The sequence below is a fragment of the Ostrea edulis genome, chromosome 7 (assembly GCF_947568905.1).
Source record: "Ostrea edulis chromosome 7, xbOstEdul1.1, whole genome shotgun sequence".
In the NCBI taxonomy this organism is placed as follows: domain Eukaryota; kingdom Metazoa; phylum Mollusca; class Bivalvia; order Ostreida; family Ostreidae; genus Ostrea; species Ostrea edulis.
Genome location: NC_079170.1, coordinates 41,748,112 through 41,763,278, shown reverse-complemented (window position 1 = coordinate 41,763,278; position 15,167 = coordinate 41,748,112). Strand labels below are relative to the sequence as shown.

Sequence of the window (15,167 nt, the reverse complement as noted above, 5' to 3'; positions counted from 1 at the left end):
ACCGGCCCCCCTTACAAACCTGACATCGGCTACTTTTTAAATTACATTTGTTAACAAACGTGTGTAATTTACCCTCATAATACCGGCCACGTTTTGAAGACAAAAAAAAATTGTGGCGAGTGAGTGATCAAGATCGGTCAGGTTTGCCAATTGACTGACCGACCGGCCAGGTGGGAAATTATTGACCGGAGATGTGAAAAACACGAATGGTCTCTATAATTTCTATTGATTACGTGTGCTGTCAAGGGTGTTAAGTGACACCTGGCTAATCCTTGTGACTCTTCCAAATTCTGTACAAAATGTAAAAAAAAAAAAAAAAAAAAAAAAACCTTGATAGCATATTGAATGAATACAGTATCAAACGCCATATTGTTGCACCATACTATCGTATGGTTATAAGCGGTAGTTAAAAAGAACAATCCCATGACTGTTAATGATAATTATTAAAAGATAAATCAATTTCAAATTACAAATGCATCATTACTACTGTACTTTTCACAAACGCCAAAACAAATTTGTTAATAATATAAGCGATAAATGTAAACAGAGTTTTTATAGGTAAGAGGAATTCAAATAATATGCCTCTGTGTTTTCTTTATGTATTCTGTTATAGATTTTCAGTTTAGAATTAGATGATTTTAGTCAGAATATTTTTGTTATTTATAATTACTGTAGGTACAAGCAGACTAATTTGATCTCCATCGATAATTGATCATAGGTCACCAAAAAAATGAACAGTGAAATTCGTGAATATTGAGATAAAATGTCTTGTCTCTAAATGCTAAATTCTTAGTAAACTGGCCATCCCTCTAAACCGGCCGGGTTTTCTTCGGTCCAAGAGCTGGTCGGTTTAGAGAAGTTTCACTGTATATGGATATTTCATTGAACATAGATGTTAAAGGCAAACTAACAACTTAACTTTGTGACTAGCAGAATGACCTCAACGTCTCTATTGTCAAATTCCAATTTACATGTAGCAATATTTCATTCTGCAGTCTCAATTGATACCTTGTGTATTTGTTTTTTACATTTTCCAAATATGTTCTACCATGTCTTCTATTCCGGGTGAGAATAGATCATCAGTATCACTTTCTTATCGTACTAGGCTATTAAATAAGTCGGACCTTTGTTGAGACCGCAAAAGCAGAGGTCCAATGTCACAGCAGGTGTGACACGATGAAGATCCCTTCAAGCTTAAAGGCAGTAAGTGCCGAGCATAAGCCGAAATATTGTAGCCCGTCACTATGGTAACGTATCCATATGAGTGAAATATTCTGTTAACAATATACAACCAAGTAATCATCCCCAGCCGTCTTATCCCAAGAAAAAGAATACAAGTCATCATGTATATCTCACAACAGTTTCCTTGGCTATGAATACTAGAAATGAATGAGAAAGACAAGATTTAACATGATTACACTTGCATGTGCTTTATTTTTATTCATTGTACTTGTCTACAATTGTACGGAGAATTTCAGCTTCACTTCCGTCCATACCAGACGTTCATCACTCTTTCCCTGAAGCAATGTATCAACCAGCGACTGCCTTTCCTATGTGGGTGTTCGAATACACCGTCCTTTAATCCTATACAACTTGGATAACGCTCATAGCACGGAATACATTGCAACCTCAGGCATTGGTTTTCAAAGTAATCACCTGAAGCAAAATCACAAGCCTAATAGGAGTTTGACCTACACTGCACTTTGTTACATTGGTATCACATTTTCCTTCTATTTTTTCTTTCTCATAATTTAGTTGATTTATCAGGATCCAGTTCCAGGAAACTATCACACGACTACTATCTGTCTTCAGACCAATATGTGTTACAAGATCATATAGCTGTTTCACAAAACTGTCATATTCCAAGTTAATCTTAAGATTGTTAGAAATATTCGATTAATACAACGTTTGTTATAATTTTGCACCTGCAAGTATTAGTCTTTGATTTTTGTTTTCATATTCAGTATGTTATTTGTTTTATGAAAACAAGTGCGGCGTAGCGAACAATTAAGCAACGCATCAAACCTATTATTGTCATTATTTAATTATATTTCAAATTACCTAAAACAAAATTTATTTTTGGAAAAGTAGAACGAGAGAGAAGTTTTAGATACAAATGTAAATAATATCAGAATTTCACATTTAGTGTAAATGGTTCTATAAATCATTATTCAATACTTTCATTTTGTATCGCAATCTCTGCAATCCAATGGTACACAAACAGGGCGTAGCTTTTGTAAATACAAAATAACGTATTGTAAAATCACAATATTCAGAAATGAGGTACAATATATAAAAATTTATAGAGACATTAAAGCATTACAAATGACTAAATTCGTAACATTTGAACTTCCTATTCATATTTCTATACAAGTATACTTTGAATTTACAAATGTAGTTAAAAGATAATAAAATAAGCATACCATTTCACAATGCAACGAGGATAATAATTATAGGTTATAGACTTTGTATGGGAAAATATGACGACCGGGTTTTTTGGCGCGTAGACGGGCCGAGCTTGCGAGGTCCGTTCGCGACAAAAAACGAGGTCGTCATATTTCCCACACAAAGTGTATAACCTTTTTATTATATACTTTCAATTTCATTTAGAACTAACAATAATTTTATTTTTAACAATAACTTTATCGGTTTAACTGAGTAAAAGATGAAAAACACGAAAAATTTGAAAATTAACGGCGTAGAAATTTGATTGTGACGTAATGTTTGCGGGCCGGAATGTTTCCGGGCATATATCGTGTGATATATGCCCGCAAACTTTTAAAGAAAAAAGACGAGATGAAATTGAAAGTATATAATAACAGCCTGAGATTTATCTTAAAGAACACATCGCATGTTTCTGAACTTTTTAATTTTTTCAGCAAAATTAATTCATTCCATGCCTAAATCTACTTTACATATGTTTTAAATGAAACAGTTAGCATAGTTTTCGAGTTTGAAAGCGATGAAATTCAAATCTAGCGATATGCATATTTTCTACGATATTTTACGCGCCATTATCTGTGACGTCATATGCGACCTCAAGCGAGAAGGTTTGCAAATAGTTGTTAGGCATTTCATAAACAGATTAGATTTAATTGATGAAAAAAATTATCACGCTAACGGCTTGTAAATACCACTGCATTAGGATGTTTTATTCCATTTAAGGTTGTACTAGCTGTCAGTAGAGAAGATTTAGACTATGTTTTTTTTTTCAATTTTCGAGGGGAAAGACGTAAATATTTTTTATCGGCACAACGACTTTGCCATAAAAAAACAACAAACCTGTAGCATTTGTCTATGTACTTTAAAAAAAAGCACTAGGACAAAGAAAATGGTTCTGTCGAAGCTAAGCACTGTTAGATGTAGGCCTACAGCATATGCTTTCCGTTCTGCTCTTCAAATTCAATGCACATTCGCACCAACTGACATTCACCTTGAAACAACATATACAAGTAGGCAGAACTTGTGCTCGCAGTTTCTACCAACTGGTAGTTTTAAAACAAAATAAAGATAAATTTATAAATAATGAAATATTGTATTTCCTAACTTTGAATCTAATTATAATGCTTTCATTTTTTGTTTTGTTTAATGAACGCGTAAGTAACAAAAGCAGTGCGCCGCGCTCCCACTTCCTAACAACGTGTAGGTTAAAAAATAATAATGACAATGATTAACAAAATTGTGTGAATAAAATAATTTAAAAGTATTGTGATTTTCACTATAAATTTGATCATTTTCATCTTTAAAAAATTCGAAATCCACCCGTGACAGTAGGCCGAAGCCTAGTTGTCAATGATACATCGTATCATAATTTAGGCCTATCTAACTTATCCAAAAATAAATTCAATAATAATTGAAGTTTATTTTAGAAAAAAGAACGCTGATTACAGATGTTTAAAGGAATAGCATTGCCAAATAGTGTTTAGACAGCGATCCCAGGTAAACTTTATTTACTAGTACTCGCAAATGCAAATTTCATACTTGGCTTTCCTCGCTACATTTGGTTCGCTATTTGTATGCACTGGTGGCTAAAAGATATAAGACTCGGGAAATTTGTCAACATCAAAATAAATATTATCCATGGTAATGAAATCAGGCCCCTAAAACCCGAGGTTTTAAAAATATCTAACACTTCTTTTACAACAAGTTGATCAACGAAGGTTACATATGACGTCACTGTATCACGTGACTACCTAAATAATTAACTAGGCTTTTTGAAATTGAGCCTTAGATATAAGTCCGTATTGTGGCTAATTATCGCAATATTTCGGCGAACCAACTATTACAATTAATTTCTATAAGCATAACGAAGACAAAATGCATATAATTGTTTTATACTTTGAAAACACGAGATGTGTCCTATAAGATTTCTTGAAGTTAAGATAGGTTTGTGAAACGGTATACTGTCTTATCTTATTATTATTATAAGCTAGATTTTTATAAGTTTCATGATCTATCACATGACAGATTGTAAGATAGTTTTGTGAAATAAAGAAGTTTGGTTTATTGTCTATTAACATGATTACCGTTGAATCATTCGGTGGTTTAAGGAAAATAAATATGTCAATTGAAATTTGATTTTTTGAGGATAAAAGTTGACTTCGTTTTGATATCTCTTTTTTTCTGTGAGGGGGAGGAATGACAGACGGTACCGATTCTTAAGTATGTCCTTACTACGAAAATCAACAAACAATTCCTCCACTAAAAGTCTTGATTTTCTTTACAAAAACTCCAAAATTGTAATGAAATATAAACAAGATTGTACATTGCACTACTTACATCCAGATTTATATTCCTTTCTTGTACCGCATTTTACGTAGAAAAACATTTCACACTTCCTGGTTTTGGCATTAAACAATTTCGGATACACACATTCTCGGAACCCCTTATCCCATCTCCTATAGCGAGGACCGGAAGTGGAAGTACAGTCATAATAGGCGTGGCAGTACTTGGGGTGAGCTCTAAAGCGGTGAGAGTAATTTTTACAAATTCCTTTCTCTGAAAATATAAACACCAATAAAGATACTTTGATTTTGGACAGTGTGTGTAACAAAACAGAACACATACAGTGAATACATTTAAACATGGTGGACAAATCACGTATCATACGATTACAGTATTATTATTATTATTATCAATAAATTCTTCTCCATGTTAGTGAAATATTCTCGAGCGTGAAATTAAACAATATAAACTCAAAGTGAAATCAATATATACTTTACCCCGAAAATTTTCCATTTCATTTTTTGGGTGAACGCTTATCTCATCTCGGAATCCATTTGAACTGCAGAAGATGGCAGCAAAAGCTAACCAACACATCCAATTCGCAATCATCGTAGACCGAGTTTGTGTCTTGACTGCTAGTCGGTCAAGCTGTTCGTAATACTAAATATGCCGAGTATCCCGTTTCTCAATGGCGTGATTATAACCAACTCCATTAGATCATATGTTGGTTTAATTACAGTCTATGCTAACGTACGATGTATGAATCCGTAATTGCAAACATTGTAATTTGTATTATAGCATATCATAAAATGCAAAACGTATTTAATAATGAAAGTTTATAATAACATGTACCAACTCAAACTTAAATGATTAGTATATTATCATAATAGTACAAGAGATATATCATTTCATGTTCCAGTCATCAAATACATTTAAAATTGACTCTGGAAAGGTAAATGAATATACGAGCGTATCAATGTTCAGTCATTCGTACATGTACATTTACTACGTGCTGTGCAACACTATCGATTTTATTTTCAACTACGTGACCAGTGCTACAACGGACTGCATAAATTCTTAGTTAATAACCAAATGGTTGTTGCTTCTCATGAAAACAAAAGAGAATTAGAAAAGCCATCAAACAGAAAAATTTAATTTTCAGAAAATAGAAGGATATATTCGATTCCGGTATTTTAGGAATGAAAGACGCTCTTAATGTAATATATACAATTCATTTGTACTTTCTACCCGTATGGTGAGTTAAATTTATAATGTGAACGCTTTAGCGATGGAATATGTTTAGTTATGATGAATCCTAACTGCTCCCTAAAAAGACGTAGAATCTAGTAATCGAATGAAATGTATTTTAATGAATAATCGAAAGTCGCCCGTAGTAATATAATCCGTGAGAATTAGGATTTCTTCATACTTATGACTTCAACAAAATGAATTATAGCCAAAACAGCCTGAAATCCTATTTCTTTTTTTTCCGAAAAGGATAGAATATATTAACGGAACCATAATTACACTGCTGCTCTTTCTCTCCTTAACGTTGACCCCTTCCTCGCACACATTATTCAGGAATTTTCCGTACGAGTTATCCAAATTGTTAAGGACTGCATTCTAGCACTTTGATTAATAAAGTACGAGTATGTATTAGTCTTAATAAAAAGAATTTTATCACAGAAACTGGTCAAGTGAATTCGAACCTCTATATATACATGTAGCCGTCTCAATAATTAGAATAGTGTTCGCCATAAATTAGGGGGTAGGGGTGCTGCTTGAGAGAAGTCTCCAAAAGAAATCTTTTTAGAAATAAATAAACTAACAGATTAATATTATTCATTATACACATAATTGCATCCATTATATTCATATTGTGACGTCATCATGGTCTGGGATCTTGAGAAGGAGCAATTTAATGCTGAATTTCCATGTATCTCATCTGGAAGAAGAACATATCCACGTTTTTCCAAAACAAAATTGAACATCTATTGATTTCTTTTTGGCTATGCATGTGCTGATAAAGATCAGTTCTAAGATATATAACTCTGTTTTGAGGAAGGCATAAGTAATGTTGAAACAGTAAAAAAAATAAATTGTAGGAAAGATAACTGTCCAGAGAAAGGTATATGCAGTGCTAAAACTCGGATAAAAGAAACCACAGAGTCTTCAATATTTCCTTCATATTTGGATATTTTATTGAACATAGATGTTGACGGCAAAACTGATAACTCAACTTTATAACTAACAGGATGACCTCAACTTCTCCATTGTCAAATTCCCATATTTAAGTAGCAATTTTTCATTACCTGCAATTGTGTTTATGTCTCTCAGCTGATTCTATGTACATATGAGCATGTTCTGTATATGATCAATTTTTCAATTGAGGCAAGCTACTGACAAAGAAGCTGAAGTTAAAGAGATTCCGCATTCTCTTTTAAGGTTAACTTTTCCCAAATTTTATTCCGCTTTTATGATCTCATTTGCAAATACAATCTGTCGTTAGGTTGACTGCTGCCTGACGTGTTTCATGCCAACTGTTAGGCCGTTATTTACATACTGATTTTATCTAGGGACTACTCTGTATACCTGATTAAAATAGAATCTCACAGCGGATATGACCAGTCAACAGGGGATGCGCACTCCTACTAGACACCTGATCCTGCCTCTGGTGTGTCCGGGGATCTGTGTTCGCCATATTCTTAATTTTGCATTCCTTTTGATATTTATTAGATTGATTAATGTTCATTTTGTGCATGCATTTGGTATGAACGAGTAATTGCTCATATCACTGATCTGACCACGTCATTGGTCATATCATTGATTTGACAATCATGCAACTGGTTTGACAAAGTTTTTGATCACACAGCAACACTCTGTTGTGTATACACAACTGAAGGAATGGCCTGATTTCGAGCATGTTGCAGTCTCAATCGATACTTTGTGCATTTTTTCAAATTGCCTTTCCCAAATATGTTCTACTACATGTATGTCTTTTTTCCGGGTTAGAAAGGGTCGTCAGTACCCTTTGCTTGTCGTAACAGGAGACTAAATAAGACGGACCTTCGGATGAGAACGTAAACATCGAGGTCCCGTGTCACAACAGGTGTGGCAAGATAAAGATTCTTCCCTGCTCAAAGGCCGTAAGTGCCGAGCATAAGCCTAATTTTTACAGTCCTTCAACGACAACGTCTCCATGCGAGTGAAAATTTCTCGAGCAAGACGTTAAACTACCAATTAATCATCCCCAAACATCTTATCCCAGAAAGACTTGTATCCACAATACAATTCATCATGTATACCTCAGAAAATTTTCCTTTGCTAGGACTGTAAATAAATTTGCTGACAATGACTTAGACAATATTTAAAATGGTTACGCTTGTATGTACTTTATTCATTTCAATTGCACTAGTTTACAATTGTTAGGAGAATTTCAGCTTCATCTCCGTCCGTTCCAGAAGTTCATCAGCCTTTCCTTGAAGCAATGTATCAACCAACGCCGTCTATATCCATATCTGAGTCTGTGTATACCGTCCCTTAATCCTGTACAGCTCGGAATACGCACATAACACGGAATGCAATGCGACAGAGTGCATTGGTTTTCAAAGTAATCACCTGAAACAAAATCACAAGAGAAGTCTTTGAGCTACAATGTAGTTTGTTACATTGGTATCACATTACCCCTCTCCCTTTCTATCATAATTCAGTTAATTTATCAGGAGCCAGTTTCACAAAACTATCTTACGACTAAGATCTGTTTTCAAACCAAATTTTGTTTCATAGTAAGTAAGTAAGTAAGTAATTTATTTCCAATTTTTGGGCACAGAGGGCATACAAAGAATACAAAGTTCATATATATAAATCATAAAAGAGTGATTATCCAAGAGATAGATAAAAAATAAAACTAACGATAAATCATGATAGTAATGAACAGCTATATATCTAATTGGCAAAGTTTTCAATAATATTGTTACATTCGCTGGTCATAAGCCAGATAAATGTTGTCTATTACACATGTTTATAAAATTCTTGCACAAAATGTTCATGGACTCTATGAATGGTTTTCTTAGGTGTTGGTATGCTATACAGTCAAATACAAAATGAAATCCATCTACTACACAGTTAGACTTGCAGACAGTACATTTTCTCTCATTTACATGTGATTGTCTGTAACCTCCAGTTGCAATAGCCAAAGAGTGAGAACTGATTCTGCAATTTGTGAAACATTGCAAAACATGAAGATTACGAATTACTGAAAAATATTTTTCTCTACAGAATCTTGTTTTGAATAATGCATAGGTTCGTAAGTTACCAAATTGTTTGTCTGCATTGTCTGAGAGTGTATTCACCACTGATATTCAAATCTTTCGTGTAACTTATTAGTAACAATTGAGACAATATTTTTATTACGTATAAGGTATTGTATATCCAACTTATTCAAAATATAATGAATGCTACTGATCCAGCTGCCTTTGTTATCATCATATGATACATTGTTTTCATGTACAGCATTTCTTAATAAGGAATTTACTTTGGAATTTAAAATTACTTGTGAATATTTAAAACAGCTTTTTATGACATCAATATACTTTAAGAATCGACCAAGTTCACCAACAATAGCTCGATTTGATGCTTTTTTATGTTCACCACAAATACATGCAAGGTGAAGATAAAGAACAGTGATCAATCTCATAACTCCTATAAGCAATACAAAATAGATAGTTGGGCAAACACGGACATTTCAAAACTTTTATGTGCATTTTTTCACAGTACATTTTGAGAAGTTTTCCATACAATAATTGGGGCGTTTTACAGAACTTGAATCTGTATTTATTGTTTCCCAGATTGCTCACGTATAGAGCAGTACATGTTTTACAGTATGATCTTATAAGTATCTCAGGGTATTCATTTTAGGTTTAATATTTCCAAAACATTTGACTAATTCAAAATATGCTTTTAAGGCTCTTTTGCAGAGATCAAACTGGCAATTTGTGAATGAGCCTGATGAGAGGGAAAAAAAACAATTTCTAGATATTTATATGATGACACTTGTTCAATAATCTGATTTTTATAGAAAAAAAAATCAGCTGATTTTTTTACCACTTTTGCAAAATATAATAATTTTTGTCTTCTTGAGATATACAGACAGACAATATTTTTTACAGTAGCGCTCAAACTTATTCATGCATCTTTCAGTTTTAGAGATTAATACTAAATCATCAGCATACAATAGACATTTTAGGGAAATGTCACCTAATTTAACCGGATCATCATTATCATTAAATAAAGATGGTAGATTATTGATTAATATTTTAAATAAAGAGATCTGGACTTAAGTTATGTCCTTGTTGAACACCCACTTTAGATTCAAATGATTCAGTAAGTTTGTTTTGAAGTTTTATAATCATTGAGTTTGCCGTGTACATATTCTTAATGACCTTATAAAATGGCCCCATTATGTTTAGTTGGTGCAACCTGTGTAATAAAGCAGAGTGTAAAACAATGTCAAAGGCTTTGGAAAAACCAATGAAGTAAACATACAGTTTGGATTTATTATTTGCATATATTTTAAGTAGAGTTCTAAGTACAAACATGTGGTCACTATTTCTGGCTTTTGGTTGAAAGCCAATTTGAACCTTATTCATAATATTGTTGAAGTCAAAGTAATTTTATAACCTGCTATTCAGTATGCTATTAAATACTTTGGATAACCAAGAAGTTATTGTTATTCCTCTATAATTTGAGGGGTCATATGGACTATCTTTCTTATGAATTTGTTTAATGAAGCCTGTTTTTGATGCCTCTGGGTATTTGCCAGAGGACAAGAAAATGTTAAATAATTTTAGCATATATGGTAAAATATGATGTACACTGGTTTTAACATTTAATTTTTAATGCCATCCAATTCAGCTGTTTTGTTATTTTTAAGATGTTTTATTGCATTAATGACTTCGTTTTCTTTAATTGTATAGTCTAAAGAAGTAAATGGTTTTTTTTAGATTTCTCTGACTTAGCAAGGAGGTCTTCAAAATATTTATTCTGAGTACTACATTTGCTATCAATACTGAATAGTGTGGAAAATGATTTGCCCACTGTTAACTAGATATCTTAATAGATTGCTCATTTGTTTGCTGTTCTGCTTTCAAATCTTTCAAAAGTTTCCAGTATATGCATTTGGGTCATTTTCATATAGGGAATCTAACTTGTTTATGATTTTTAGTCTAAAGTTCCTATATTTTTGTTTGCAACATCGATTATATAGCTTACGGAATCTGAAGAAGGACTCTCTTATAATTGGGTCACTCGGAAAGTTTGAATACATTTTGCTTTTCCTTATACGTTCTGAGCACATAAGGACAAGATCCTTGTTATACCATTTCTTATGATTAGGGGGTTTATTGCGTTTAGTTTTCTTACTTGATTTAATCTTTAGTGAGTGCTTACAGGCAATATATAATATACAATGCATTATTAAAGTTTCACAATAGTTCATCAATATCTGTGGTTGAATCCATAGAATTACATGCCTTTTTTTTTTTTTGCACATTCATCAAAATCGTAACATTTTGTCTTTAACCCCTGAGCTATCAAATGCTTTTAAAAACGGCATTTCAGAGATTTTCTTCCATACATATGAAAAAGGCATATTAGTACAGAGATCTAAATTTCTTCAAATGAACAATTTTATAATATGAATTGTAATTTTTGCATGATCAGAAAGAACTGGTATGTGATCATGTACATTATTGGCAAAGGAATTTGAAACTAAACAGTAATCAACAACACTATTTCCATTGTACCGTAAAGAGGTAAACTCGTGTACAAGATCATATCATATCTGTTTTTTTAAAAATGTCATATCTTAAGATAAACTTATGATTGTTAGAAATCTTCCATTAATGCGACGTTGGTTATAAGTCTGCACAAGTATTACCTGTGTCTTTGCTTTCCCCTACCCACCCAATGAACTATCTTCTTTTTTGTATTCAGTGTGCTATTTTGTTAAATATTATTTCAAATTAGTTAAAATATATATTTTCGAAGGAGTGGAACGATACAGGAAATACAAAATAGATGAGAATTTCATAATTTTATAAAAACATCATCCAATACTTTGACTTTCTGTCACAATTTCTATAATCATATTGTACACAAACCGAGTGTAAATTTTGAAAATACGAGATAACGGGGAAATCACATCATTTAGAAAAAAGTACAGTGTATTAAATCTTATAAATACATTATATCATGATAAATAACTAACATTGTAATATTTCAACTTTATATTTTTATACATTTTAATCTTTCATATAGCATTTAAATTCACTCATGCAGTTAAAATATAATAAAAAGGCACGATATTCTACAATGCAACGAGTATAACAACGTTCTAAGATCTGTCTAAGATTTCTTAAAGTTAAGATACTGCTGGTTTGTGAAACAGTACTGTGAAATCTAATGATGTATCTTACATGTATGACAGACCTTCAGATAGTTTAGTCAAACCCAGCTCAGGTTTGGTTTACTGTCAGTTGACATGATTACCGTAAAATCACTTTTTTCGTGGGGTTAATTTTGTTTAGAAAAATGAAAACTTTATTTTATGAGGTTTTTCTGGGGGTGGGGCAGATGATTTAGATTCTTGGATATGTCCATACCACGAAATAAGAAAAACTTTCCTTGCCAAAATTAAAAAAGATGTTGCTGCATGATGATTTAAAATATTAATGAAATATAAACAAGATTGTGCATTGCAATACTTACATCCTGATTTGAATTCCTTTCTTGTACCGCATTTTATGTAGATAAATAATTCACACTTCCTGGTCTTGGCATTAAACCATTTCGGATACACACATTCTCGGAACCCCTTATCCCATCTCCTATAACGAGGACCGGAAGTGGAAGTACAGTCATAATAGGCGTGGCAGTACTTGGGGTGAGCTCTAAAGCGGTGAGGGTAATTTTTACAAATTCCTTTCTCTGAAAATATAAACAGACATGAAAATGTTTTGATTTTGGACAGTAGATCTACATGGATATGTAACAAAATGGAACCCATATAGTGCGTACATTTTAAACGCAATGGATGAATCACTGTTAACAGACAAAGGTGTAGTGTAACAAATGTAACTTGAAATGCATCTCCCTTAATGCTAAGAATTCTCTTTGATATTATTTATTCTAGTCAAAACTAGATTACCAACAAAGGTGATAAAGTACGCTCCGTTGTTAGACTATCACTATTCATATATCTTTTTTTTTTCAAAAGCTCCCGGGATAATTTTGTACAAATCGTGCTACCTTGCCTAAATGTATTATTATTATTATTATCATTAGCATTATTATCATCATCATTATTATTAAAACAGTATATTCTTTACCTCGAAAATTTTCCTTCTCATTTTTGGGGTGTCCACCCATTGTTAGGTATCCATTTGAACTGCAAAAGATGGCAGCAAAGACCAACCAACACATCCAATTCGCCATCATGGTGGACCGAGTTTGTGTCTTGACTGCTAGCCGGTCAAGCTGTTCGAGGTGTTTTAAAGTAGCAGTCCACGTAAGAATCATGCAGAATGAAAAAAAAGTGGCACAGCTATAAATTTAAAATCTCTTGAAAAATGGCTAATTTTGAAGAAAATCATGTTTTGAACTTGATCCAATAAAAAATTTCACCTTGAATCCTTCTTAAGATTTTTAATCGGCTGAAAGGATATTCGGTTTCAAAAATATTTTCCCGTTATTTTCTTTATAAAGAGCACTAATGAAAATGGTCATAAAAATTAATTATCGGACACTCTGTCATTAAAGGTTAATAGATACATAAAGTCAATAGTATGGACAGTAAAAGAAATAACAAACATCATTTGGAAACATGTTTACAAATTAGTTACAGATTTTTAAAAGCTACGTACGATCTAGCAGATTGACGATTTTATTATCTCCCTTTGCTAACTCTTTAATGTTAAAGATACGATTGTTTGGGGAAACATGACAACATGTCATACGAGTTGGCGGTTTGAAGACAGACGATGCCGTTTTGTAACATTTCTTTATGGACAAATACTCCATGTGAAGAAGTTTCAAAGACAGTTTATGAGAATGGCTATAAGAAATCGGTAGCTAGATATTTATGCTCCTTAAACAAATCACATTGCGGGAAATCCACGACGCGAGGCCCGCCTGCGCCTGTGTCTATTTTCACAATCACACGTTGGAATTTTTCGGTTGTTTCATATCATCAGAGTTCTTTGGAGTGGATGTGGAATACTATATGTGTTTTCCAAGATCACTCGGTCAGTTGTATTGGATATACGAACCGGATATGGGCACATATGATTAACATTCGGGATGAGCAACATGCTTGTGGAAAAATGCTATGGCCATTATGGGTGGCGGTGCAGGTAAGTTTGTATGAATAAATCATAAACATGTATTGGTTACTTAAGCTAATTTCACCATACTTTATTTTAATCATTATTTTGCTTTGTACCATAAATAAGCTGTCGACTAATGAATAAATAGTATCAGTGTGTGTGTGTGGGGGGGGGGGGGGTGAAAACTATGTATAAATATTATACTTTAAAATGTAGGCCATTTTAGAAACACTTCTGTTTTCCCTCTGCCAACCAGTGGTTGGAAGTAACTTTTTCTTCCACAGGCTAAAATCAAAACACATCAGCTAAAATGAAACTAATGAATCATTGCTCTTTTTTCATGTTATTTCAATGAATGATTCAACAACCCCACCCCCACCCCATGATTATTGAACCTGGTCGGTCAACAGTTACACATTGTTTAGACAAGTCAATGACATATGCCATATGGTGATATGTTGGGGTATCTTGATCCTCACAACTCTAATCTAACACATGTATCGCAGGTTCAAATTTCATAACACATCAGGGTTGTTACTAGGGCTTTTTAAAGATAAACCCCAGACTCATGGTTTATGAGCAGCTTCAATCCCATGAAAATTCACAAGTCCCATGAATTTTCATGAGTTTTTTTGTATCTGATTTTTGAGAAAAGTACAAATGTTGATTCCACATAGTTGTTCATGATGTCATCAGAGTGGAAATTCAAAATGAATGATTTTTGAATTTCTTAGCCATGGAATAATAATTAAAATAGGAAACACTATTTGTGACACCTGATTCTATATCAAAATCCTTTTAATTTTCTTATAACCAGTATAGATACATTTTTTAAAATCCAGTCACAGCCCACATAGTTGAAAATACATATTAAAAGTGTTCTTCATTAGCTAATTTTTATCACATCAAATATGAAGACCTTAAGAATCTATTTTAGTTAATTTTGCATAAGATGAACAATTTCAAACATAATTTTTAATCAAATGAATATTTCTTATCAGCAAAAATGTATCGGATATAATGATTTAGCACGGGTCTTTTAACCAAGTCTATATAGCT

The 15,167-nt window shown here is 32.8% G+C and overlaps 2 protein-coding genes across 2 annotated transcripts; both read right to left on the bottom strand.

The window, feature by feature from the left end:
• Window positions 1–1,404: 1,404 nt before the first annotated feature.
• Window positions 1,405–5,396, bottom strand: LOC125655331 (uncharacterized). Its single transcript, XM_048885589.2, has 3 exons — window positions 5,223–5,396; window positions 4,780–4,998; window positions 1,405–1,656 (listed from the first exon to the last, which is right to left on the bottom strand). The coding sequence occupies exons 1-3, from the start codon at window positions 5,332–5,334 to the stop codon at window positions 1,481–1,483; spliced, it is 507 nt and encodes a 168-aa protein (XP_048741546.2). The 5' UTR covers window positions 5,335–5,396; the 3' UTR covers window positions 1,405–1,480.
• Window positions 5,397–8,097: 2,701 nt separating this feature from the next.
• On the bottom strand, window positions 8,098–13,268 carry LOC125655332 (uncharacterized). The gene is made up of 3 exons (XM_048885590.2): window positions 13,113–13,268; window positions 12,493–12,711; window positions 8,098–8,343 (listed from the first exon to the last, which is right to left on the bottom strand). Exons 1-3 carry the CDS (start codon window positions 13,219–13,221, stop codon window positions 8,168–8,170), a joined length of 504 nt encoding a protein of 167 aa, XP_048741547.2. The 5' UTR covers window positions 13,222–13,268; the 3' UTR covers window positions 8,098–8,167.
• Between the last annotated feature and the right edge of the window lie 1,899 nt (window positions 13,269–15,167).